We start from the raw sequence: 27,106 nt of genomic DNA, 5'->3' as shown, positions 1-27,106 counted from the left end.
TTTGTCTTCAGGCTTTTGGGGCCCTCTGGTCATCACAGGATGTCCTTCATATGCAGCTTTAAGGAGTAGGATCTGAATTGTAATCCACTGTTGGAGGGCACTTCCCTTTAGTAAAAGGTGTGATCCTTTCCCTTTAAAAAGACAGAAAGAGAAAATGAAACTTGTCCCTTGGAAGGAAGTGAGCCCCCATCCTTGGGAGGGGCACCCATGGGGGATGAAAAGGTACCTGTCGCTTGTGCTTCCCAAGGGATCCTATGTTGGGTAGGAGAACAAAATTGATGACTTCTAGTAACAAAACAACCTGGTTTTAAGAACCAATTTGGCCCATCAAAGCCCTCAGGTTGGTCTGTAAGAACTCCAAATATGAAATCCTAGCATTTGAAAGGTCATCTAACCCACCCCTGAGGGGGAGAGGGAGAGGGAGACTGAGGGCCAGAGGGAGGAGAGAACTTTCTTGAGGTTACACTGGTGGCCAGAGTCAGGGCCAGAATTCCAGCCCAGAGCCCCTGACTTCAGTCCAGTGACCCTTGCATTTTTCTGATTCTTTCCTCTGAAGGGAACCCCTGAAGACTCTAGTTCATGGAACTCTAGTTCCACTCCCAGAGCCATTTGGAAGATGACATTTCAATACGAACACTTTGTGTCTCAAACAGCATCTATCAGCCCTTATGTTACACACACTTATGTGTTTATTCTCTTTCATACCAACATGTAAACTTAACAAGGGTGGGGCTTTCATTTTTCTTTTTTAAGTTTATTTATTTATTTTCAGAAAAAGAGAGCACGCAAGCAGGGGAGGGGCACAGAGAGAGAGGGAGAATCCCAAGCAGGCTCTATGCTGTCAGCACAGAGCCCGATGCAGGGCTCGATCTCACAAACAATGAGATCGTGACCTGAGCCAAAATCAAGAGTCAGATGCTTAACTAACTGAGCCACACAGGCGCTCCAGGGCTTTGATTTCTTTGCGGATACTTCCCCTGTGCTTAGACTGTTACCTGGTGCTCGATAGGTGCTCCACAAATATCTGTCAAAGGAAGAAAGGTGGGAGGGAGGGCTCACCAGGGTAAAAGAGGTCTTTACTTTCATCTGGTGGGTCTTCACTCCTCCCCATCCCATGGCCTCTGGCCTGGCTCAGAGCCTCAGCTCTTCCCTGACCATTAAGACGGCCTTCTTGTCTCCACCTGCTTCCCACTGCCCCACCCCACGATGCCACAGAACACATCTTTAAAACACAAGGGCTGCTTGGGCTCACGCTCTCGCTCTCTCTCTCAAAAATAAATAACCATTAAAAATTTTATTTTAAACACAAGACCTACTTCCCATTAAAACCCTTCTGAGTGTCTGGGAGAAAATATTTGCAAACCACACATCTGAAAACAGATGGGTGCTTAGAATATATAAAGAACTCTCGAAACTTAATAGAAGAAAGCAGGCCACCCATTTTTTTTTTTTTTAATGTGCCAAAGAAGAGATACGGAGGAGGCAAAGCCAAGCCCCACCCCCAGATTACACCTTCCAAGTGGCCCTTTCCAAAGACCTCCTCCGAGGAAAGCTTACTGGTGACCTGAATTATAGGTATTTGCAAAAAGGCCAAATTCCTATATGAAGAGGCTGCAATCCTGTTGTAGCTGTTTATCTTGCTTCATCACCTGCCAGAGCCTCTCCTGGGCCCTGCCCTCCAATCACTCAGCCACCTCCAAACAGGTCAGGCTTATTCACCCCTCTGCACCCATGCTGGCAGCCTGGGATGCCCTCTGTCTCTGCACCACCTTCCCAGGCAGACTGGCTCCTCCCTCTGCACACCACGCTCCCACAGCATCTGGCTGAGCCCTCTGTCATGTACCTGATTCCAGATCAATCCCTCCCTCCCTGCCCCGTTTGCCTTTCTGAGCAAAAACCACTGGCCCCTAGCAAACACGTAATTGGCTCATCAATCGCTATGACTTCCCCGCCTCCTAGCCTCCTCCTAGGTCGATCTTTTTTTGTGCTAGGGTGACCACCCCTCCAGCCTGTACTGTGGGTTTCACCACCTCACAACTGAATCACCGGCTTCTACCTGGCCCATCAGCCCCGAGGTATGCTCAAGCCTCTATCCCTACCCACCCCTGCCAAAAATAAAGGAAGATAGAGGAAAAGAAGGAAGAAAGGAAAAGTAAAAATCTGGCCTCCTCTCCTCTCTGCCTTCCTTTGGAGCTGAAGGCCCTATCTTGCTCTGGTGCCATAGGGTCTCTATGGCAGTCACCAGACTTCCGTGTCGCACAGTAAACGTGTAGTTTGGCCTCCTGAGTCCCCTCTTCCAGGCCAAACTCCTAAATCTCCCACCAAAGCGGCATATACAAAGGCCCAGGAGGTCAAAGAAAACTGATCGGGGGAGGGTAGGTGGAGTGAGAACAGGGAGACCAGCCACAGTGAAGATTTCCTCTGCCTTAGCCTTCCCGGTCTCGAAGAGCCAGGTCCTGGCCTCATCCTCCAGGAGACCATGGGGGAAAGAGTGAGGAAAGCATTCCGGGTGGAGAGACAGAAGTCCTGGGTCCCACTTGCCCTGATTCTCCTTCCCTGCTGCCCTGTGACCGTAGAAAGGGGTGAGTGCCTTCCGCACGAAGCTGGGAGCCATTCTGGGGCAGAACTGCTGTCTGGCTCTCTTCTGCAATGTTCCAGCAGCCGGGATGTGCCTGGCACGGGGCAGCTGCTCAGTGAACCTTTGAAGACTGTGCACACGCGTGCTCTTGACAGGCAGCGACTTTTCAGGAAACTGCTCTCTCTCCGAATTCCAGTTGTCTCAACTGGAAAACACTGAGACTAATATCTACCTTTTAAAGTCATGGTATACAGGGGTGCCTGGGTGGCTCAGTCGGTTAAGCGTCCGACTTCGGCTCAGGTCATGATCTCGCGGTCCGTGAGTTCAAGCCCCGCGTCAGGCTCTGTGCTGACCGCGCAGAGCCTGGAGCCTGTTTCCGATTCTGTGTCTCCCTCTCTCTCTGCCCCTCCCCCATTCATGCTCTGTCTCTCTCTGTCTCAAAAATAAATAAACATTAAAAAAAAAATTAAAAAAAAAAAGTCATGGTATACAATAAATGCCCACACAGTCACTTTGTACCTTATAAATATGCTTCGAGAATATAAGAATTAATCGTCACCATTATTGCAAAGAATGGATATTTTATTATTTCCATTTTAGATGTCTGGATAAGGAATATGACTTTCGTTTAAAATGCTAAAATGGGAGGGCGCCTGGGTGGCTCAGTTGGTTAAGCCTCTGACTTCAGCTCGAGTCATGATCTCACGGTTCGTGAGTTCAAGCCCCACGTCGGGCTGTGGGCTGGAGGGCTCGAAGCCTGGAGTCAACTACATGCCCCTCCCCCACTCATGCTGTGTGTGTGTGTGTGTGTGTGTGTGTGTGTGTGTCTCTTAAAAAAAATGAATAAACATTAAAAAAGCTCTTAATTAAAAATAAATAAAAATAAGAAAAATAAAATCTTAAAAAGGTAATATGCAGGTTGAAGCGTTCAGGAGGAAGTGTCTCAAGGTCTCCCATTTACCTGAAATGTATGACGTTATAAGATGATTAACAGATCAAAAGAAGGATGGATCAGTACCAAGAGATGTCATAAAGCAAGAGTAAAGCATTAATGACATCATCTAAGTGGTGGGTATATGGGTGTACACGGTAAAAACCCTTTCAACGTTTTCGTACGTTGGAAATTTTTCCTAATAAACAAATGTCAGGCAAAAAAGCTTAGAAGGAAAAATCAACTTCTGCCAAACCAAACTGGCAGTTTCCCACGTGTTCCGTTCATGGAAAAATCAGGAAAGGCTTCGCGTTTATGTAGAGCCGTGGAGGATACATAGGAGTTTTCCAGACAGGAACTGGCGGGAGGAGGTCCCAAGAGCAGGTCACAGTGTGGCCAAGGCCTGGAGAGTGGTGCAAAGTGTGGCCTGACTAGGGCACAGAGTGCTCGCGTCCACACAGCCAGAGGGTGGGTCAGATGACACGAGAGCTGGCTGCGGGGCTCCTGGTTGGCTCAGTCGGTACAGTGGGTGACTCTTGACCTCAGGGTGGTGAGGTGAAGCCCCACGTTGGATGTGGAGCCTAAGAAAGAAAGAAAGAAAGAAAGAAAGAAAGCAAGCAAGCGGGGGAGGAAGGAACATTAAAATCAGACAGATGTTAAAAAAAAAAAAAGAAGACGTGGTTGTAAGAGCCAGAAAGGTGGCTAGATGCAAAATAATGTTCCACTGTTCGGCCAAGCATCCTTACGAAACACCTACTGCCTACATAGCTCTAAAGAATGAAAACCAAAAGGCTACCTTTCCCACAAAGGAGCTAAATCCCAGGCTGCCTGGCTGGAAGCCCAGAACCCTGTGGTTTGGTGGGAGGAAGCAGGTGAGGCTAGGGAGTGAGGGTGAAACAGATTAGCTGTCACTAAGCATCCTAAAAAGAGACTTCACAACTCTCCCACACTTGCCCTTCCTGGCCTGGCTGGCACATGCTTTGAGGACCTATTGTGTTTGCCTCCAAAACCTGACACCTCCAGGCCTCACCTACTCCTGTATAAGACGGGGAAGGCGGCACTGACATTGATCCCTTGCCTTCTATGGCAGGCACAGTCTGTGGACTTTGTGGGCGTTTCCACCCACTGGCACACAGGATTATGACCAGCCGCAGGCAGGGATTAACAAGAGGGCATCAGCACTGAGTGGTGGGGAGCCAGCGAGAGCACCCCCATCCGCCCAGTTTCCATTCGTCTTCATTAATTCTTGACTCCTGCTTTATTTTTATGTTTTCATTTTTTTTTTTTTTAACTTCAAGGGTCAAATGATTGCTTCTTTTGGTTTCCATCTTTCTTGGTTAATATTAAAATCAAAGGTAGAAATTTTACTCCAACTGGTGTTTTTAAAATTTTTGTTTATTTTGAGAGAGAGTGAGAGTGAGCCAGGGAGGGGTAGAGGGAGAGAGAGAGAGAGAGGGAGAGAAAGAATCCCAAGCAGGTTCTGCACTGTCAGCACGGAGCCTGATGCATGGCTTGAACCTACGAACCGTGAGATCATGACCTGAGCTGAAATCAAGAGTCCGATGCTTAACCGACTGAGCCACCCAAGCGCCCCACTCCAACTGGTGTTTTGACAACATTACACAGATTTCGATATAGAGTTTGTTGTGAATCATTTCTAAAGAGCGTATAATTTCCAACATGACTTTCTCTTAGACCCAAGAGCTATTTAGAAGAGCGTTTCCTAATTCCAAGTACTTGGTTTTGGGGACTATCCTTTTATTGTTAATGTTTTGTCTTATTGAGCTATGTTTAGAAACAGTGACCCCAAATTTTCTATGTAGGATGTTTTAAATTTAGACAGTTTTTAATGAGGCTTTCTTAGAGAATCAACTTTGTTTTTAAGTTTACTTATTTATTTTGAGAGAGAGAGGGTGCATGCAAGCAGGGGAGAAGCAGAGCAAGAGACGGAGAGAGAGAGAGGGAGAATCCCAAGCAGGGTGCAGAGTCCGAACTGTGAGATCATGACCTGAGCTGAAATCAAGAGTCAGATGGTTAACTGACTGAGCCACCCAAGCGCCCCAAGGATCAACTTTTATAAATCTTCCATGAGTAATCAAAACAACATGGAGTAAAATACACCTATTCAAACCCTCCAAATAATTATTTATATAGACTTACTGTCAGATTCTCCAACAAGTCTATTCATGATTGTGGGAGCTCGTCACTGTCATTTGGGGTGTAAAGGTTCAAAGTTATTATCACTTCTTTATGGATTTTATTGTTTATCGTGATTACTCACCTTTGTCCCGTTTCACATGTCTGCCTTGAATTCTACTTTGCTTCGTATTGCTATTGCCACTTTTGTTGGTGGTGGTGGCCGTGGTGGTTACATTTATCTGGCATATCATAGGCAGATATATTCCTACATATTATGTCTTCCCCTTTCTAGACCTCTCCATGCTAATCCATTTTTCATTTGATTGGAGTATCCCCCCCCAGTAATATTAAAAATTTTTTTTTCCCAACGTTTATTTATTTTTGGGACAGAGAGAGACAGAGCATGAACGGGGGAGGGGCAGAGAGAGAGGGAGACACAGAATCGGAAACAGGCTCCAGGCTCGGAGCCATCAGCCCAGAGCCTGACGCGGGGCTCGAACTCACGGACCGCGAGATCATGACCTGGCTGAAGTCGGACGCTTAACCGACTGCGCCACCCAGGCGCCCGCCCCCCAGTAATATTTTAAGAAAAGATACATTTGGTATACATCCTGAATCCTTAGGCGTCTCTATTTGCCTTGCACATGAATGACCGTTTGGCTAGACAGAGAATTCTACAAACACTGTTTTCTAGCCACGTTTCAGAAGAGAAGCCCCCACCATGTCTGATTGTCCTTTATTTAAGTTGTAGGTTATTGGTCTCTTCAGAGATGAAACTTACAAGATTTTTATTTTTACCTTTGAAACTCGGAAATTTCACCACACTTTAAGCGAACGGAATGCCTACATTAATTTTTCTCCCTTCTGAAATCCCACGAAAACAAGAGTTAAGGAATAAAAATTGAAAAGCATATTACTCGCGGGGACCAAAAGAAGAGGCAGCAGTAAAGAAACAAATATTTTGGAAGGTAAAACGCAGATGGAAGAATGGCAACTAACTTGGCAGACCCAAGAGAGCTAAAACGTAAGCCAGTAGGAGATAAATTCAGGAATTATCTCACTCCAGAGACTGAAGAATTAGCAGCACCCGGTCCTTCTGGAATAGGAATGAAGGTGGGGCCAGAAACAAGGCTACTGATTGAGAGTCTGCGTAGGGTGCTTCCCTCCCCACTCTCTGCAGCCAGATGAGTGTCCTTCATGGATGAAGATTGGGGAATTTATTCTCTGGAGACAGAGGGGGTTTCTATACAAGATGACACCAGGCACAGAGGAGATCATGAGTACCACCCTTACAACAGAATCAAGTGGAAGTTGGACCACTAAATATCGAGACCTCAAGGCTCTTCCACTTAGAGCCCTGCCAGCCAGGCTTTGATCCTCCAGAAGAGTTTTTTCCCAGCCAAGATAAAAGACAAAAGATCTAACAACCCTGACACTGAAGTTCCCCCAGTGAAAATCCGCAGCTTGGTCAGCCTATGGAGAAGTCCATAATTAACAAGTGCCCCAGAGCCTTCAGTAGGATTTTCGGTTAGATACAAATGCACAGCCAAGAAATATCAGACATTTCAGAAAAATCTCTGGTATGGAATCTGATGCCAAAACAAACATACAGGAAAATGAAAGGATTTGATAAAACGAGACGATATCAGGCAAACTGTCTTAATCAATAATACCTTCAAAGTATGAGCAAACATGGTGTCCATGAAATAAGAGAATAGTGTTGCTAAAAGGAACATTTTAGAAATCAAAAAAGAACGGTTAGAAATTAAAATAGGAAATCAGAAAATGAAAAACTCGGTGAGTGAATGAGAGACTATTGCTGCTGTATGGAACCAAGCATGGAGCAGACTTTTTAAATGAATCCGTGAAAGAGCTTATAGGGGCACCGGGGTGGCTCAGTTGGTTAAGCACCCAACTTCAGCTCAGGTCATGAGCTTGCCTTTCGTGAGTTCAAGCCCCATGTTGGGTTCTGTGCTGACAGCCAGCACAGAGCCTGAAGCCTGCTTCAGATCCTGGGTCTCCCCTCTCTCTGGCCCTCCCCCTGCTCTCTCTCTCTCTCTCTCTCTCTCTCTCAAAAATAAATAAACATTAAAAAAAAGTGGGACACCTGGGTGGCTCAATTGGTTGAGTGTCCAACCTCAGCTCAGGTCATGATCTCATGGTTCGTTGAGTTCAAGCCCTGAGCCCCACTCTCAGTGCAGAGCCTACTTCGAATTCTCTGTCCCTTTCTCTCTCTGCCCCTCCCCTGATTCTTCTTTCTCTCTCTCTCTCTCTCTCTCTCTCTGTCAAAAAGAAAAAAAGAGTAAGCTTATAAAGAAATCCTTTTTCCCACCTTATGACCTACCTACTGTGCCATGGCACAATCTTCCTGATGCAAGAAAGAGCCCCAACAGGTCAGGTTTACACGGACAATGTCAGACCAGAGCTCTAGGGAAAATCATGCACAGTCTCACAATTAAACACCCACAGGGACCTGCTGGTTGGCTTCCATTCGGTAACATTCATTGGCCTTAATTGAGCCTGACCATGTTCCTGTAGGGTATAAACCATTACCCTTTTACAGATGGGAAAACTGAGGTCTGGAAAACAAAGAGTGACTCTTGGCGAGAGATGGGTCTACATGGAGAACCTATCATTTGTGTAGTCTGTCTCAAGAGCATTTGTCCTCTATTCGCCTTTTTTGTTTTCCTGATTATAAAAATGTTACATGCTTATTTTGAAACACCTAAACATCTCAGAAATAAAACAAAGTGCAAAAGACCCTGGTAACCCTCCACAGGTAACCATGAGCAACAGGATGGCGCCTAGTTCTCCAGACTGTGTTGTCTACGCATATGGAAATATATTTTTAATAGGATGATTATTCTCCTATTTTTTAAAAAATTTTTTTTCAACGTTTATTTATTTTTGGGACAGAGAGAGAGCATGAACGGGGGAGGGGCAGAGAGAGAGGGAGACACAGAATCTGAAACAGGCTCCAGGCTCTGAGCCATCAGCCCAGAGCCCGACGCGGGGCTTGAACCCACGGACCGCGAGATCATGACCTGGCTGAAGTCGGATGCTTAACCGACTGCGCCACCCAGGCACCCCTCTCCTATTTTTAATATTCACATATATTTACTCTTCCAGATGAAGTTTAAAATAAATATATCCAGTTCTCCTTAACAGCCCCCCCCAAATTTGGCAAAATGGCATTAAATGTGTACATCAATGAGGAGACTTACTGTTTTTCCAACATGGAGTCTTTCCATCAATAAACGTGGTATTCCCTCCAGTTTTTCAAGCCTTTATTTTGACATCTTTATTAGTAAAGGTTTATATTTTTCTTCCTGTATGCCTTAACTGTACCTTATTAAGTTTATCCCAATGCATTTTATCATTGGTATTGCTACTAAGAATGAGATCCTTTCCTTTCTCTCAATTATGTTTTCTATTAATTGTGGCTGCAGTATCAGAGGAAACTCTTCGTCTTTACAGTTGTGTTTTTTAGTTTTTTTCATGTTTATTTTTGAGAGAGAGACTGCACGTGAGTGGGGGAGGGGCGAAGAGAGAGGGAGACAGAATCCGAAGCAGGCTCCAGGCTCTGAGCTGTCAGCACAGAGCCCCATGCAGGGCTCCAACTCAAGAACCATGAGATCATGACATGAGCCGAAGTCAGACACTTGGCTGACTGAGCCACCCAGGCACCCTGCATCTTTACAGTTTTAAAATGAACTCTGTTGGGGGCACCTGGGTGGCTCAGTGGGTTGAGCGCCTAACTCTTGCTCTCAGTTCAGGTCATGATCTCACTGTTGGTGAGACTGAGCCCCGTGTCAGCCTCCAAGCTGACAGTCTCAGAGCCTGCTTGGGATTCTCTCTCTCTGCCCCTCCTCTGCTCATGCTCTCTCTGTCAAGATAAATAAAATAAATTAAAAAAAATAAAATAAAATAAACTCCCTTGGACTATTTTAGGTAAATGCACTATAAATTGTGATAATTTGCCCTTCCTTACCAATATTTATATTTTTTATTTGTTTTTCTTGTCTTACTGCATTTGCTGGAACCTCTACAACAACGCTGAAGAGGGCCAGGGTCTTGTTCTTGACTTCATGAGAAGCCTTCATCTTGGCCTCTTCTTTAAAAGCCCCACCCTCCCTCAGGACTCAAATGCCCTCCTTTTTCTCCCCCATCCCTGTCAAATATCCTTCGTAATAGAGGCTTTTCCTTAGGTTTTTGACAGCAGGGGGTGAGTTAAACTACTGTAGTTCCTTTTCCTGGATGATGTGCCTTCCAAGCCTCTGCAAAGGACTTGCCGCTTCTATAACTAAAATGCAGAATTCTGCAAAGGCAGAGCAGCTGCTAAGAGACAAGAAACTTGCCTCAGCATCCACAGACACGCATCCTCTCCTTCAGTCCTCAGTGCACACTCCGCAAGGTGGATTTTTTAGTGCACTCTCATTGTTCAAAGGAAGGTCTGTCTCCAAGTAACTTGTCCCAGGTCACACAGCTAAGTGGCAGAGAGAATTCGAAGCCAGATCACAAGGGAAATCCTACAACCTCACAGACCTGAGCGTTGGATGTGATTACAGGGATCAAGGGGAAGTTTGGACACAAGGGGAAGGCCGATGTTCAGGGGAGAAAGTCGAACGGGGATGGGACATCCTTCCCTTCCCTGTAGGCCTGTGCTGAGCAAGCAGTATATAGAATGGGGCTTTGCTGACAGGGTGGCCGGAGAGGAGTGTCAAGAATCTTGGGGCGCCTGGGTGGCGCAGTCGGTTAAGCGTCCAACTTCAGCCAGGTCACGATCTCGCGGTCCGTGAGTTCGAGCCCCGCGTCGGGCTCTGGGCTGATGGCTCCGAGCCTGGAGCCTGTTTCCGATTCTGTGTCTCCCTCTCTCTCTGCCCCTCGCCCGTTCATGCTCTGTCTCTCTCTGTCCCAAAAATAAAATAAAAAACGTTGAAAAAAAATTAAAAAAAAAAAAAAAGAACCAGCCCGTGGCGTTCTTCCTAGAACCTTCAAATCCTCACGTGGGCATTGGTATAAGGGAGGGGCCCTGTCCTGGGAACAAAGACTGGCTATGAGTCCCAGCTCTATCACTCACCTGCTGTGTGACCTTGGGAAAGTTGCTCCCCTCTCTGGTCCTGGTTGAACATCTATAACATACCCAACCACCTTGACTGGAAAGAGGAAGAAAAAGGTTTTGCACAAAGTGGTCCATTTGACTTTCTAATTTATTTTTATTTTTGTAAGTTCATTTATTTTGAGAGACAGAGAGAAACTCAGCATGAGTTGAGGAGGGGCAGAGAGAAAGGGAGAGAGAGAGAAAATCCCAAGCAGGCTCCACACTGTCAGTGCAGAGCCCGATGCGGGGCTCGAGCCCCCAGATCATGAGATCATGACCTGAGCCGAAATCAGGAGTCAGATGCTCAACCTACTGAGCCACCCAGGCGCCCCTAAAGTGTTCCATTTGATTTTCAATTAAACAAAGCAGATGAATCCATGCATTTATCCCTACTCTCTCTACTCTCTTCTGCAATCTGCTAAAAGGACTATACAGAATTTTTCTTAAAAATAGACAAACAAGAAAGGGAGAGGTTGACATCAGGGGACAAGGGGTATAACGTGTTTTTCTGGTACCCAGGAATTGGAGGCAAGAGTATCTCAAAAAGCAGGCGCAGGTCCGATAGCTGAAAACAGAGGGAATGTTAGATACACACACACACACACACACACACACACACACACCTTACTCCTCGCCCACCAGGCACAGTGGAAGATGGGCAGAGAGGAACCCTGGTCAGAATAGAGGGAGTAGGTGGAAATCCATACACTGTCTGAGATTCCCCTGCCTCCTCCGCCTAAACACAAGTAACCGCATTCACCCACTGCAGGATGCAGGATGCTTTTCCAGAGAAGCTGAATGGTCCCACAGAAAACACCTACAACCATGACATTGAGGGTCCTCCAAAAGAATGACTAGACCTTCATCCGATCACTCCCGGTGAAGCCGCCAACTGACAAGCCCCACCCACACTCACAGCAGTGTTCAGTGCTTTCCTCTTAAATGGGAGCAAGACAAGTGAAAGAAATAAGGCACTTGGAAGAAGCACGGTCAGGCCAGGAGCAAAAGGAAACCAAAGGGAAACTGTCATTGTTACTTTGATTAAAGAACATACTGCGTAGGAGACACTGAACTGGGTGCTAGGGGAGGGAAGTGGGGAAGGGAAGGGAAGGGAAAGGAAGGGATCCACACAACACTCAGGAACTCTTTTTTTTTTTTTTTGAGAGAGAGAGAGAGAGAGAGAAGGTGCAAGTGAGCAAGGGGCAGAGAGAGAGAGACAGAGGAGAGAGAAAGAGAGAGAAGCAGGGCTTACCCGAAGTGGGACCGGAGTTCACAAACCACGGGATCATGACCTGAGCCGAAGTCAGATGCTTAGTTGAGCCCCCCAGGGACCCCATACTCAGGAACTTGTGCAAACTAAAAAAGATTGAGCCAAAATTTCAAAAGGCAACAGTAGGGTTCAAAGATAAGGACAAGGAAATTTTACCAAAGAGGAGGATGGAAAAGGCAGAGACAGAAAATGAGGAAAAAAAAAAAAAAAAAAAACGCACAAAAAAGCATGACAAAAACAGAGCATCACACCAGGATATCTCCCCTTCCTAAGAGAGGAAATTCCCAAAGACACAAATGCAAGTGATTTTCCCCAGATAATTGTCCCAGATGGAAAGAACCCGGTAGGTACCCAAAACTATGGGTGAAAATAGATTCACATTAGGACAATTTAAGACTAAATCTCACCATGAAGTTTCAGCACACAAAGGACAAAGGGAAGATCCTCAAAGCTTCCAGAGAGGCAGGTGCAGATTGCATGGAAAAGGCAGAAAACCAGAACGGCACAGGAATTCTCAACCATGCCTGAAGCTCAAAGACGACTGAGCAAAGTCTTCAACATTCCGAGGGCGAAATGTTCCCAACCTAAAATCTTATCTCCAGCCAAACTGGTGATCAGTTGTGCAGGTAGGAAGCAAAATTTTTTTTCAGGCATGTGGTCTATCAGAAACGTTACCGCTCATCCCCTTTTCTTAAAAAGCCCCCTCCCCGCCCCCCCACCCGACACAAACCAAGAGCATAAATCAAGGAGGCAGACACGACGGGACTATGTTGATAAAAATAAGCATTTAAAAGTCGGTCTTCCCTGAGCAATCGGGTCCTCGTGCCCTCACCGGGTTTTCCAACAACAAAATAATCTAGAGTGCGCGTTTGTTCGCCTTTTGACATTTCTGAAAATGAGATCACGCTGCAACCGATGGCCTCTTAGGTCAATAAATAAGGCAGCAGCTAGCATTTGCGCACTGCTTTACAGTTAGCCGTGGCACTTCGTGCACCGTTTTTCCTTCGGCTTCACAACGGCTTCCGGAAACCAGTTTTATCAAGCCCGTCGTGAACACCAAGAAACTGAGATTCCGTGTGGTGAAGCCACCCAAGGCAGCGCCTAGCTGGTGTGGGTTGTGAGTGGGGGAGTTAGCATCGAGTCCCTTTTCCTCACCAGGAGCGTTAGAGTATCTCATCTGGGGCTTCACAGCCCTCCGCTCATCTGACAGTTGAGGGAACCAAGGCTCAGAGAGGTTAAGGGATGCGCCCCGCCTCACACAGCCCGGCAGCCAGGCAGGGTCAGGATCTGAACTCTCTCCACTGCCTCGCTGTTTGGCTGGCACCAGGGGCAGCAGCTGTGTTCCCATGGGAAGCAAGCACAAGGTGGGGGGCAGGGGAGGAGGGCATCCCAGCCCACCCCAGAGTAAGCCCTTCCCCCTCCGACTCACTGCATGATCCTGTCCCAGGCCGGGTCAGAGGGGTAGCGCTTGGATCCACCCAGGTACAGGGACCGATACCGCTGCCGTTGGTCCTTCGTCTCCATCAGCCAGGTGTTGAGGTAGCGGCCCACACCTACGGGGTTCTGCAGCAAGGAGAGGATGGTGGGACATGAGAACTCGGGCCTCCCGGCTCTCCCCACGCTGCTCCCTACTCCATCTGTTAGGGGTTGAACTGCGTCTTCCAAAGGGACATGTAGAAGTCCAACCCCCGGGACCTCGGGGGGTGACCTTATCTGGAAATGGCTGCTGATGTCATTGGTAAGGATGAGGTCCCCACATGAGTAGGGTGGGCCCTTAACCCAATGAGACCGGTGTCCTTCTAGAAGAGACCCACGGGAAAAGACAGCCCTGTGGCAGTGACGTCAATGACAGCGGTGGAAGGGAGTGACGCATTCACATGCCCAGGAACTCCAAAAACTGCCGGCCAGCACCGGAAACTAGAAAGAGGCCAGGAAGGATTCTCCCCTGCAGGTTTCAGAGGGAACGGCCCTGCTGGCACCTGGACTTTGGACCTCCGGCCTCCAGAACCGTTTCAGGATAAACTGCTGTTGTTTGAAGCCGCCTGGTTGTTGGCGAGGCCGTGGGAAGCTAACACACCATCCCACCCAGAAACCTATGTCCTAGATATGAGAGGCGGCAACAGAGAGGTTCCAAGAGGAGGAGAGGAAAGGTAACCTGCCCAGAGGTGAGCAGTGAGGGCAGGAGAATGGCTGGTCAGGAACCTGGTCAGTTCCAATGGCTGGTCAGTTACCTGTGGCGTAACAGTGCCAAGGGTGGCTCGAGAGAGATACCAGGGGCCACACACAGTGGGATGTGCAGCTGAACTTGCTGCCCATGAGGGAAAGGCCCGTCTCGAGGGGGAGCAAGCTCCCGGTGGTGGACCTCCTGTCCCGGGGCAGGGCGAGCTCAAGCCCTGGGACCCAGACGGATGTCACCTCAGCTCCTCCCACTCTGCAGTGGCCAGCCCCGTGCTAGCAGCATCCGGCTCTTACCTAAACACCTTATTTGGGCTCCCCAAGTGAAGACCTCTCCCCTGCAGGAAGTACAGGCATGGGGTGAGAAAAAGCAGCTTGTGGAGGGCTGACCTGCAGGTTTCTCTGAGAATCGGGCAGGATGACAGGGTGTGGGCACAGTGGAGGCCAAGCCGTCACTCTGGGAGGTGAGCAGGTGGGGTGGAGGAGGGAGAGCTCAGGTGTGGGGGTGCGGGAGGAGGTGCAGGGGGAAGGCAGGTAAGTTACAAGCAGAACGTCCCCCCCCCCCCCCCCCCCCCCCCGGGAAACCAGGAGGCACTTAAAAATAAACAGCTGTTCAAAACCAGGCACAACTAACCCTCGCTACTGGAAGTCAAGACGGGGCCACCTGGTGGGGAGGGAGGTGTGTGTCAAGGGGGCTCCTGGGGCGCTGGAAATGCGCTCTTCAATGCTCTGGGGACTTGTTACAAGGATGAGCCCATTTTGTGACAATTCACAGGGCCGTCCACTTAGGATTCCTGCACTTTACTGTATGCTTATCAGAACCTGAAAAAAATGTGCACTTGAAAACTGAAGGGCAGGAGTAAGAAACAGAATGAGGTCAATATCCACTGCCATTTGTATAAGTTAAGAAGGCCTGCACACAAAACCCAAGAACTTATTAGCCGTTTTACAAGAACACTGAAAGCTCTATCACACACGTGGGGGATGGCTGCCTCGGGGGAGGGGGAGGGCGACAGAAGGGGTCCTTGCTCAGCCAAGGATGAGAAAGGGGCCAAGTCCGCTAGCTGCTCCCTGAGGCCCTAAGACAAACACAAAGAGGATGGAGGGAGCATCCCCCTGGGAAAATAAGAGCGTGAGCTGGCTCTGGGGTGACGTGGTTCTCAAAGTGTGGTCCCCAGACCAGCAGCGGCATCACCCGGGAACTTGTTAGAAATGCAAATACCCAGGCTCCCCTACAGGCTACCGAATCAGACTCAGACGCTCCGGCAGGGCGCCCAGCATTCTGTGCTTTGACAAGCCCTCCAAGGGGTTGCTCGTGCCCACTCAAGTTTGGAAGTCACTGCCTTAGAGAAATAAGATGGTAGGAATGAGTGTTTGTCCCTTGGGGAGAAAGAGGTGGGATCGGGCTCACGCAGAGCATCAGTTCCCAGGTGTGGGGGTGCGAGGGCTTGGTGCTGCCTGTAGAGGCAGGAGAGGGTTCCCTGGCCATCACCTTTTAACCCCCACCCCAGACCTACTCACCCAGCTTCCCGGAATCATCTGGTAGGCCTTTATGCCCATCCGCTTGGAAGACAGCAGGAAGGGTGGCTGGTTGACGTGTTTGCATTCCTTCTTTGGAGGAAGCCACGAACCGGGACCAGACGTGGCCTAGGGGTTAGAAATGAAGGCTGAAACCTGGAGGGGTCTGGCAGTGGTCAGCCTGGGACCAGGGCAGGTGAGGGCTCCCGACAGCCCTCCCCAACCACCCGCAGCCCTGGGCCTTGAGCCAAAAACAGTGAGGGGGTTACCCAGCCACCTTCCGACTCACCAGGAGCCCATCCTCGGGGGGTGGAGGGGCCCTGTGGTGCCCTCATAACAGATGTCACCCACTCTAACCCCACCCCTCAGCCTGACACCTCTTTCCAGGTTCCCAAGGGCGCACAGGGTCTGGCAGGTCCACAGAGGCTTTTCCAACCTGGAAAGCGGAAGCCACACAGACTTTGGAGCTAAACGAGCTGGCTTCCTTCTCACACTTGCTGGGGGAGCCTGGGCACATCCCTTCCCATCTCTGGGCCTCAGTTTCCTCTTGTGAAATGCAAATGATAACTCCTACTTTGGGGTGCTGGAAGGTGCCTGGCCCACAGCAGGCATTCAGGAAATGTTAGCACCCTGTTTCATTCATCCAGACCCCACTCCTCCCCAAGCCCCTAGAAGTTCTCCAGGGGGGTGGGGAGCAGGCCCTGCGTGTGGGAGGCGAGAGCCTATCCGGGTCACTGGCTGCCACACCCCAGAGAGGAGCCCACCATCCCCTCAGAGGGAGCAGGTATGCAGTCCTCTGTCAGGGTGGACCCCTTATTCACGCTCTGCCCTGCCCCGTGTCCCCTTGGCCTCTCCCCAGGGGAGAGAGGAGCACTTGGCAGGTGCCAGGCTCCACCCTGCCAGCTCCAATCCTTAACCTCTGACTCTCAAGCCACTTGGTTATGCTCAGAGGACAAGCAAGCAAACTGAGCCTTGGAGAGTGGGAGGGACATACTCAGAGTGACAGGTGCGTGCACGACCAGGCAACCGGGTGGGTCCGACACCCCAGGCTGAGCTTTCCCCTCGAAGAGCCAGCCCCATCCCATGCCCACCCCACGCGAGAGTCCCCTCCCCAGAGAAGAAGGCAGGCAGGCCATGGGGGGAACACTGACTAGTTTTCGGGGGCACTGGCTAAGGGTCGCCCAGTAAATCCTCTCTGTCGGGGTTTCCGGGTTGCGAGGAATTTTCGAAAAAACCCCACGCTTCTTATTGTGCCGCGAGTTAAGCTCTTCCACGAAGGTCGTAAAAGTCATCAGTTCCCTGGGCTTTTTTTTCTGAGAAACAGAAAAGAGAAAAAAAAAACAAAAAAAACAGAAGCATCATGCCAGGAAAATCAGAGCCCTCTCTCTGGACCCTCCGCAGCAAAGTGGGTGGTCACACCAGGAGGCACTACTCTCCACCCTGCCTCCTGCAGCCCTGGCAGTGGACTTGGCTGACCAGCCCTGGCCGTGGACTTGGCTGATGAGTCCCTGGCAACCTCACCTCCAAGCCACGCCCACCGCTTAGCTTGGGGCTTTTGCCTATTCCTACACCTTCCCACTCATTTCAAGGGCATTTACTGCACGCGCACTGTTCTCAGCGGGAGCAACAGTCCCAATATTTAAACACCAGCGCGATGGGGGAACACAGACGACTGTCAGGGCTGCGAAACTACTCTGCGCGATACCGTAACGGTGGATACGCTTACCCAAACCTGTGGAAGACACAATGCCCAGAGTGAAACCTAACGTGAACGTGGACTTTGGCTGATAATGACCTCGGTCTAGGTTCATCAATTGTACCAAATGTGCCCCTCTGGGGGTGGGATGTTGCCAGTGGGTGGGAGGGTGTGCATGGAGGGGGAACAGAGGGTGCACAGGAACTCTGTACTTTCTGCTCAGTTTTGCTGTGAACCTAAAAATGAGCTTAAAGATAAAGTCTATTACTTTTTAGATAATAAAGAATATTATGTGGCCTGGGCACTGGGCCAATCAGAGTAGGAGTTGGCTGTAGGGCCTGTGGAGGGTCCCAAGGTCCCTGCTATGCTGGACAGGACCACTTCAGTGGCTGGTCATGGCAACGTCCGGAAGGCCCTGGGGAGAAGTCGGGCTGCAGGGCTCATTCCGCAGCTATATACCAATTGGCCCAAAGTATGTCAACATATTACCTTCACCACCCCCATCCTAGGGCTTCTGAGCGCTCACCACCTGCTGACACTCTATGTTGGTTTCACTTATGACTGTGTGTCCTTTTCCGCCGGAATATAAGTGCCACAGGGGCAGTCAGTCCCGTGACTATTACCTGGCCCAAAAGTACACACCAGGTGAATGCACAGTGGAGGGAAAATGAACAGGTAATTGGACAACTAGTCAATTCCAATTGCTATGAACAGGAAGAAAGCAAAGCCCAGTGTGCTATGGGTCACACAACAGGAGCATGATGGGAAAAGGGCGGGGGGGGGGGGGGCGTCGAGTTAAAATTCTACCTCAGTTTCCCCAGCCTCCCAGCCTCTGGCTTGTTAGCTGCCACTAACAAAGCCAGCTGAGACGGGCCTGCGATGCCTGGGAAGTGCTTCCAAAATAACAGGGCGCCCAGACCCGTGCCGTCAAGGTCCCTGCAGGCCTTGTGGCCAGTCTCCCACGCAGCCCGGGGGGTTGTGACCATCTGCTCCTCCTCTGCTGTGCATGCAGGCGAAGTCAGACAGACATGCTGGGGTTCAAATCCCAGCTCTGCTCCTTACCAGCTGTGTGGCTGGCCTCAGCTTCCTCATGGAACACAGGCTGTGAGGGTGAAGTGAGCAGCGTGTGGGAGGGCCCTGCAGCGCTTGGCACGCAGGGTGGTGGTGCTCCTGGGGCTGATAAGCGAGGGCTGCCATCTGCAGGGGAACCCGTGCTCCGTGCCCTGCCTGGGTACATACCTGCACAGAGTAATGTCCATAAGGCTGGGGCTTGCTTCGGTCACCGGAGAAAGTGTCGTAGGGGCCGCGGGTGCCCATGGATCGTGCCAGGTAGGTCTCAATGCCACTTTTGAAGGAGTAGGTGCCTGGTGCCAGACCACTCCCCTAGAACAGAACCCGGCTGACAGTCCCACGGGAGAACTGCTGAAGCAGGCCCACCGCCTCCCGGGGTCTCAGTTCTCCATCTGCCCTGGGAGTCTCCCCCCTCCGCCAGGACTATGCAGGAAGGTGGGCAAGGCCTGGCCAGAGGAGGGGGTACCTGATGAGCCAAGAGGAGTGGCCTGCTGGTCATCCTGCACATGAGGACCTGAGAACGGTTCTGGGCTTTCTCCTCCAGCTTTGTGTATGGGTTACCCTTCACCCCATAATTTCCAGGGCCTGGATAGTAGTTCTGTGAGAGGTGTGGGGAGGGACACAAAGGTCATCAATCCCACTCCTTATGCTGAGTTTGTCTGAAGAAGAGAAGGCCTGGGAGGGGAACAGGACGTTCAGGGCCCTTGTGTGTTAACCGCCCCCCAACACACAACATGGTCAGTCTCAACACAGCTCCACCACTGCTCAAACCTTCAGTTCCAAGTTCACACTTCCCCAGGGCCTCGGCGGCCTGTCCCACTTATTTCATGCTGCTCCCCGCCTATATCCCACACTCCAGCCGAACTGGGCTCCTTGCTGTATGCCAAACACAAGCCATTCTGCCAACCTCCGTGTCTTTGCTTGCTGGTGTTGTTACCACCACCCAAAATGCCCTCCCTGCCCTCTTTGCCTTGGAAAGTTCGAATTCTGCAAAGCCAGCTCAAATGCCATCTCTCCCGGGAATGAAGCCTTCCTTCCCTATCACCCCAGACAGTTGCTGGCTTTGGTGGTCTCAGAAATGCCATCTGTCGCACCTGCTTTTGCATGAATGGGGTTCTCACTGTGCTCTGAACAGTGCTGTCGCCCGGAAGGATCTGGAGTCCTGGGTTTGAATCCTGGCTTTGCTGCTTCATAGCTGAGTGACCTTGGGCATACCACTTAGACCTTCTGAGTCTCGTTGTCCACATTTGTAACATGGAGATAGCAATAATTTTCTTCCAGGGTAATAAGGATGAAATTAAATCCCTCTAAAACTTCTTGCACAGTGCTCAGCCCCTAGTGGGCACCAACATATAAGTCAGGGTGGGATGCCTATCTTGGGGGTCCGGAGAAGGAGTGGGGAGAGGCTGAGAACTGTGGCTAGAAATGAGCATCTGGGGGTTCCACTGCCAGGGTTGGAAGTATGGTCTCTGGAAGTGGAGTGAGCGGAGACACCCTGCAGTGTAGGTGGGTGGGTGGGTTGGTGGGGGGAGGTGGTCCTTGGATAGAGACCTGGAACAACGTTTGCTGCCGCCATGCATCTTTTTGCCACGCGAGGTCGCTGCGCTTCCACAGATGGCTCAGCCCTACCCACCTCCGCCAGGAACCAGCCCTGGGGAAGCAGCCCTACCCGGCAGGCTGGAGAAGGCAGGGAGTTCTACCCCGGTGGGGGGGGGGGGGGGGGGGGGGGGAGTCAGCCAGTTATGGCATCAGATCTGTCCTGCCCTCAGAGGACAGCACTACATGTGTCCTTCTTCTAGGGCCCAGGGTTTCCAGGTGCGTTCAGAAGACCCCCAAGGTAGGAAGCTGGGTGCCTGCACAGTGCGTTAGGTGCTTCAGAAGCCTCAACATTTGGTTCTGGAGGTGACTCAGTGAGATCAAATCAGCACCATCTGCAACTAACAGATGGAGAAACAGAGTTTCAGAGAGTCAGACCTCGAGTCCAAGGTCCTACCTCTGGAAAGAAGCAGCCGCTAGGGTTCCAACTGCAAAATCCAGGCTCTTTTCTGAGCTGTTTCCCAGGGGCGGGAGGGCCATGAGCCTGGGTACACCTCAGAAGTGACCTTAGAAGTGCCGGTTCCGACACAGTAGCCACTGTGAAGAAGGTGGGGAGGACCTTGAAGACATTAGGAGGCATTCAGACCTGGTTCTGACACACGAGGGTCCTTCAGAAGACCATTCTGGCAATGGTAGGGGACCAGGAAATCGGTCAAGAGGCTGCTCCTGGGTGGAGAAGGGACAGTGGCCTGGGCCAGGGTGGAGGCAGTGGGGATGGAAGGAGGAGGACAGGAGGAGGACAGGAGGCAAAAGCACAGACCCTGGTGACTGTGGGGAAAAGGATCTGCTAGGTTTCTGACTCTGGCAGCTGCTGGTGCCATTGCTGGAGAACAGTAGGGCTGGGGGAGATTCTGATGTGGGGGAGAGGGGGGGCAGGGTGGCAGCGAGGGGACAAGAGCCATGAAGGAGGCTGGCAGAGGAACTCCAGAGCTGCAGACCTAGTGTCCCCAGAGCCAAGAGAGGGGACAGTGTGCTGAGGGAGGGGGTGGTGGCATCACCCAGTGCCAGAGGTGGACAAGATTCAGAAACCAGAGGAGGAAGCATTGCCTTTGCTGTGTTGGGGCTTGACAGCCCCATCCTTTCTGGGGAAAGATTCATGGGGCCTCCAAAGCAGGTACCCACAGCTTTGGCAATGACACTGGAGAAGGCCCCAGTGGAGAGGTCAGCATCCTACACAGGTAGCGTTTGTAGACCTGTAGGGGTGGGGGGACAGCTAGAGGGACCAGAGGACAGAGGAGGCCATCAGGTTCCCAGCCCAGGTCTCACAGCAAGAAGACAGCTGAAAAAGCAGGCCTTGGACATGAGCTGCCCCGGGATTGCCTTCTGCACCCACTGGGGCAGTGGCACACCTTGAACTCACTGTCTAGCCTGAGCCCAGGACAGTGGCTCGGAGAAATCCTGCAGGGCCTGATGGAGCAGCAATGGGAACAAAGTGCACGAAGAGCCAGCTGGAAGGAAGGGTCAGGCCGTGGAACCTTCCCCCTGCTCAGCCAACACTCACAGATGCCCCAGTGCAGGGGGGCTGGGGACACAGGAAGGAAGCATCAGATTTGTTCCTCCGCCACCATCTGGGCTGGGTGCTATTAGACCCTGTCCTCCAGGGACAGTCAAGGAACAAAGTCCAAGGGAGCCAACCTATGTGTAAACCGCACGGGCTTTGTGTGCACCCCTTAGATTCAAATCCTGCTTGTGCCACTGGGAAGCTCTGCGACCTTGGGCAGTTACTCAACCTCTCTGTGCTCCAGTTTTCTCATCTGTAAAGTGAGATAATGCTAGTGCCTACCTCACGAGGTGAGGTGGGGGGGGGGGGTTGTGGTGAGGATTAAATGAATCAGTACACTCGAGTGCTCAGGACAGCGCCTGGCACATCGCAAGTGCGGTGTTAAGCGTCAGCTATTATTACTTTAGATTTGAAGGTAATGACTCAGTTTTAAATGCCTCCAGGCATCCCCTCTCCCTATACTGCAGTTAACAGCTTCTGCACCTAAAGACGCAAAGAGTAATCTCCAGGCTTCACGGTGGTTAAGTTGCAGAAGAAACGGCCAGGCTCTGGGGTTGGACACTGCCTGCTTCCCAGCTGTGCAGCTTGAGGCAAAATGCTCATCCTCTCTGAGCCTCCAGCACCTCATCCGGAGTGGCTGCAAACAGGATGTTTGGGAACACCAAGGACTTAGTAGGCGCGCGTGCCCTGATTGAGTCCACAAATACTGACTGTGCGCCCACTGTGTGCCAGGCACTGCTAAGAATTGGGAATCCTGCAGTGAGCCACCCCGGCAGATGTCCAGTGGGGAAGAAACACTAAACACAAGCACCATCAGGACTCCTGGGAAAGGGAGATGTCTGTCACCTAGTGGGGGTCAGGCAGGCTTCTCAGCTGACAGCTGAGGGCTGAGGAGGAGTCCCTTAGACCAAGGGGCCGCTGGGGGAGGGGGAGAGGGAGAAGAAGGGCATTTCCGGCAGAGGGAATGGCAGGAGGAAAGCCCCGGTTGAAAGAGCTTGGCCCATTTGAGGAGCTGGAAGAAAGACAAGAGCATCCGGCCGGGGAGAGCACCAGGGCAGGGAGGAGGGGCACTCCAACCACAGTGCTCGCTCCAGACGGTCTGACTTCTGCCTTCTCCCTTGCTGAGCTTGAAACCCACTCGACGGGACGATCATCCCGACCCACCCGGATGCCACCCTACCCCTCACCGCCATCACCTCCCATCTGGATGCCTCCGCCCCTCACCCCTACGAGCAGGGTGCTCCTCTGAAAACATAAATCAAGCCCTTCCCTTGTCAAAACCCTCCACTATCCTCCCAGTGGAATCAATCCCGTAGCCCCCACCTTGCCTCCCGGTCCTGCCCTCTGGCCCTCACCCCTCTGCCATCTCTCCACCTTCCGCCTTCCGCCCTCACCCCCCCCCCCCCACCAACCTCCAGCCACACCGGCCTCCTGCCTGCCGGCCCAATTCAGGGCCTACGCCTGCTGTTCCTGCCGCCTGGAACGCTCTCCTGCAGCTACTGTGAGTTTCTGTTGCTCACCTCCTGCGCGTTTTGCTCAAATGTCACCTCCCCCCAGAGGTCTTCCGGGACCACCCCAGAAATTACACTTCCATCACTCTGTCGGTATCCCTTCCTTGTCTCATTTTTCCTCATGGCCCCGATCATCTATGACTTGCTTCTCTGTACTGTCATTTCTTCCACTAGGGCACCAGCTCCAGGAGGTCAGGGGCTTGTCTTCCTCGCCGCTTGATCCCCAGGCCCGAGAACAGTGCATGGCACTTAGTGGGTGCTCACTCAGCATTTGCTGGCTAGATGGATGAGTTTGTGGAGCACCCAATGTATGCTGGACTCTGTCCTGGGGACTCAGAGATGAACCAGACCCATCCCTGACAGCAGGGAGCTCCTCGGCTGGTGGGGGAGACAGACGCAGGAAATATGACAGCCCCTGGGCTCGAGGCTGTGGTAGCAGAAAGCAGAGGGGTTTGGGGGACCCCGAGGAGAGCCTGGCCGAGCCTGGCAAGGAGGCAGTACAGGAGGGGCGCTTCCAGCACCATCCAGGCTACATGCTCTGCAGCCAGAGCTGAGGGCGGGAGGGCTCATCCCCAGTACACGAGGACACCTACCCCAACGAGGCCACGGAAGCGGGTCTCCCCCGAGCTGAGCAGCCCCCGGGTGCTGCACGGTTTCTGCTGCAGCTGTTCTAAGAAGTCTTTGAGGTTGTAGGAGCCAGGCCCCAGCTTCTCCTTCTGCCCCAAGAGAAGAAGGCAGAAGGTGACAACTTGAACCATGGGGACATCCACGCAGGAGGGAGTCTGGAGGAGGGCGGCACTCCGTCCAGGATGAGCGCTGCCTGGGAGGACTCACCTGCAACCGCTTCTCTTTTATGATGGCCTCGTACTGGAAGTGGGGCAGCTGGGTCAGCCGGGTGGCTTCCTGGGTCCTGGCCCAGCCTGTGCCCACCTCCTTGCTGAGTTTCTTCTTGCTGAAGCAGGTCTCCTGGTAGCCATAGGTTCCAGGTCCTATGTGGGACTGAGTCAGAGCACAGTCATACCAGTCTACCCACAGAGTGAGTCCTCCTCACCGACTGGGGGAGTAGACAGGCAGGACCCGGCTGTGCCCGCCGCTCCCCCGTCTCAAACCTGGCACTGAGGGGCGTGGCACTCGAGGTACAAACACAACATCCTCTGTCATTGGTCCCCTTACACTTAGGGGTGGCACCTCCTTTGGAGCTCACAGCTGGTTGGTGCCAGGGAAGAAATGGCACCCGGGTCTCCATCACCCCAACCCACGCTGTTCTCACGACAGCCCTGCATTTATCAACACATCTGAGGTCCCAGCTCTGAGCCAAGCTCTGTGCTCCAGACTGAGGGCTTGGAGAGGCGTCAGGCACGGCCCTGACACAGCTCAGCTCCTCCTCCGTGGTGAGGGGCTTGGAGGGGCAGGGGGAGTGTCAGAGAAGCCACGTGGGCGCGCAACCTCACCATTTGCACAGAATGAAGCCTGGAGTAGGGGGCCTCGGTGAAGGTGCTGAGTTTCTTCTGATCGGGGTAGACGGCGGAGACATCAAACCTAGGGAGGGGGGCACCCGGGTGGCTCAGTCGCTTAAGCTTCCGACTCTTGATTTCCGCTCAGGTTATGATCTCACCGTGTGTGGGATAAAGCCCCGGGTCAGGCTCTGGGCTGAAAGCGCGGGGCCTGCTTGGAGTTTTCTCTCTCTGCCCCTCCCTCTCTCTCTCAAAATAAATAAAATAAACTTAAAAAAAAAAACAACCCTAGGGAGGGACAGAGACCCCGAGAGAGAGCTCAAGGCCTGGCCCCCGGTCCTGGTGTGGCCAGTTCTGGGGGCGCAGGGGGCTGTTGGCTTCCCAGAGGAGCTGGCCTGTGGAGCAGGAGCAGGACTGCGGCCACCACGGGGTCTCCGGGCTTCCTGCTTCTCTCTCCACCCTTGCCTAGTCCCCTCCTTTCTGCTGGAAGACTTTCCTCAAAAGTCACCTTATCATCACAGCCCCCACCCCACCCTCCAGCACTGGCCGGCTCCCCCTCCCAGCTGGCTTCTTCTCCACAGCCCTTACCACGACCCAGCATTTTATATAGGTTTCTTTTTTGGTTTATGACCCACTCCAACCACCCCTCCCCACAAGAATGCCAACTCCTGAGTACAGAGTTTCGCTGTTCTCTGTTGTGTCCCCAGATGCTAGAGCTGTGCCTGGCACGGAGTAGGTGGCACATGGAAGTCACGTAGAGGTGTGAATGAAAGACACCTGGGCTGAAATCCTGCCCACCACCCTTACGCTGAGCGACCTCCTCCCCGGCCGGGCCGCCTGGCCTCTCTGAGCCCGGCCCATAGGAGGTGTTCTTGGAACGCCTTCAAATCACTTGAAGTTGGTGAAAAGAGCTCTGGGCAGAGAAGCGCGGCAGGTGTGACGGGGAGAGAAAGTCGCCCCCCACCCCCACCCCACGCTGCCAGTCTCTCCTGTCCCTCCCTCCTCCCCCAGGCTCCAGCCGCGCCCCGAAGGGCCCCACCTGTGGCTCTGCACCCCGAAGGGTGCCCCGCTGAACCACTTGGTGCCCATGGCTCGGGCGCCCCCAGGCGAGGTGCTGGCCGGGACTCCCGCCGCGGGACCCCTCCCGCGGACGCTGGCGGCCACCGCTGCCGCGGCAACCCCGCCTTGTGACCTGTGATTCCCGGAGAAGTGTGCGCGCGCTGCGGCCACGTGGCGCCCCCTGCCTGTCTCCTTCCGCTCTGCATGGTTTCTCCGCCACCTTGCGGGGGATCCTTCGCTGAGCCCCGCAGATCTAAAGGCCCCTTATGGTGGTTAATATGGATTCCTTTTGATGGGGACTTAGAGTCATTTGTTGAGGAACCGTTTCTGATTCCTTGCTTTATCCCAGAGCGCGGCACCGAGCCTGGTAGAGCGAGGCTCCCAAAGGCCTCTTAACTGTTAGATGCTCATGGCAACACCGGGGCCCACAGGCAGGGCTCGGCTTGGGCAAAGAGGGCATCCGGGTTCCTTCTCCATTTCAGGGAGGGAAGGAGAAAGTGGGAACCAGCAAGGAGAGCCAGAGTGTGGAGGGAAGGCTCGCAGGGATGGAGGCCTGGCCTGTCTGTCCCCCATTCCCCAGACACCCACTCGGGGCAGACACTCTGTAGGATGCCTGGTCCTGGTCCTGGGAGTCTAGTGGGAGAAACAATGACCACACAGTGTGGCCAGGCCTCTGAGAGAAGGAGGCCTCTGACCCAGCCGTAGGTGGGTAGGTCAGGGAAGGCTTCCTGGAGGAGGAGAATTCCAAACTCATTATTGAAGTGTGTGTATGAAGTGCTAGGTAAAGAAAGGAGTTGAGGGTGTATGTCCCCAACAGGGCATGGTCAGCTCGCTTCCCTCCTCTTCCTTTATCCCCCACCAGTGTCTTTTGGTCATGCTATATCTAATATCATCTCTCAAGATTATCTTTGATCCTCCCAGTGGTCTTAGGCTGAGGCTTAGCAGAAACAACCCCGGTTGATGATGACAGGACGGAAGCCAGAGGGAAATAGGACTTGCCTGGGGTCCTGTACCCAGTCTGTGGTGGAACTGGAGGACCGGGACACTGTGTCTCCTTTTACCCGGTACCCTTCTGACATGCCAACAGAGAATTTAAATAGGAAGTTCAGACCCCTAGCAGAGCTGTGAGCTGGGCTCTCAGGCCCCAGGCCAGGCGGGCACATGGCCATGGCTGGCAAGAGTGTCCACCCTGCACCAGTGGCGATCAGAAGTGTCAGGCCCGGGGAGCACACACAGAACGCACACCCCAGGTCATCTACGCACAGGCTCTATCTACCCTTTCCCACCCGTACAGCCTTGGGCAATCCATTTTCTTTTCCGATCCTCTTCCGATCCTTACCTGTAAAATGAAGCGAACAACCTCTGTCTCTCCAGACTGCTATGAGGATGAAATGAGCTAATTTAGGTGTGCTCCTGGCACATAGCAGAATCAGTGAGGGGCCATTCCCAGCCCTGGGAAAGGGCCCTTGGAAGGGTCCAGAGGCAGAGACTGGGTCTCATCCGCTC

General features: G+C 52.2%; 1 protein-coding gene across 3 annotated transcripts; it reads right to left on the bottom strand.

Annotated features, from left to right (window-relative positions):
- On the bottom strand, positions 1 to 25,738 carry CIMAP2 (ciliary microtubule associated protein 2). 3 transcript variants are annotated; one of them, XM_025912502.2, is made up of 10 exons: positions 25,581 to 25,737; positions 24,539 to 24,626; positions 23,922 to 24,086; positions 23,681 to 23,803; positions 18,946 to 19,077; positions 18,648 to 18,791; positions 16,864 to 17,025; positions 15,716 to 15,841; positions 13,449 to 13,582; positions 1 to 131 (listed from the first exon to the last, which is right to left on the bottom strand). In XM_025912502.2, exons 1-10 carry the CDS (start codon positions 25,628 to 25,630, stop codon positions 59 to 61), a joined length of 1,197 nt encoding a protein of 398 aa, XP_025768287.1. In that variant the 5' UTR covers positions 25,631 to 25,737; the 3' UTR covers positions 1 to 58. The 3 variants fall into 3 exon arrangements, with proteins under 3 accessions (XP_025768287.1, XP_086573198.1, XP_086573199.1); XM_086717072.1 differs by lacking the exon at positions 1 to 131 and adding an exon at positions 3,804 to 4,090 and having other exon boundaries at positions 25,581 to 25,738; XM_086717073.1 differs by lacking the exon at positions 1 to 131 and adding an exon at positions 12,786 to 13,222.
- Between the last annotated feature and the right edge of the window lie 1,368 nt (positions 25,739 to 27,106).

The sequence above is a fragment of the Puma concolor genome, chromosome C1, assembly GCF_028749965.1.
Source record: "Puma concolor isolate L17-30 chromosome C1, mPumCon1.1.hap2, whole genome shotgun sequence".
Lineage (NCBI taxonomy): Eukaryota > Metazoa > Chordata > Mammalia > Carnivora > Felidae > Puma > Puma concolor.
This window is presented reverse-complemented; position numbering and strand designations above follow the sequence as displayed.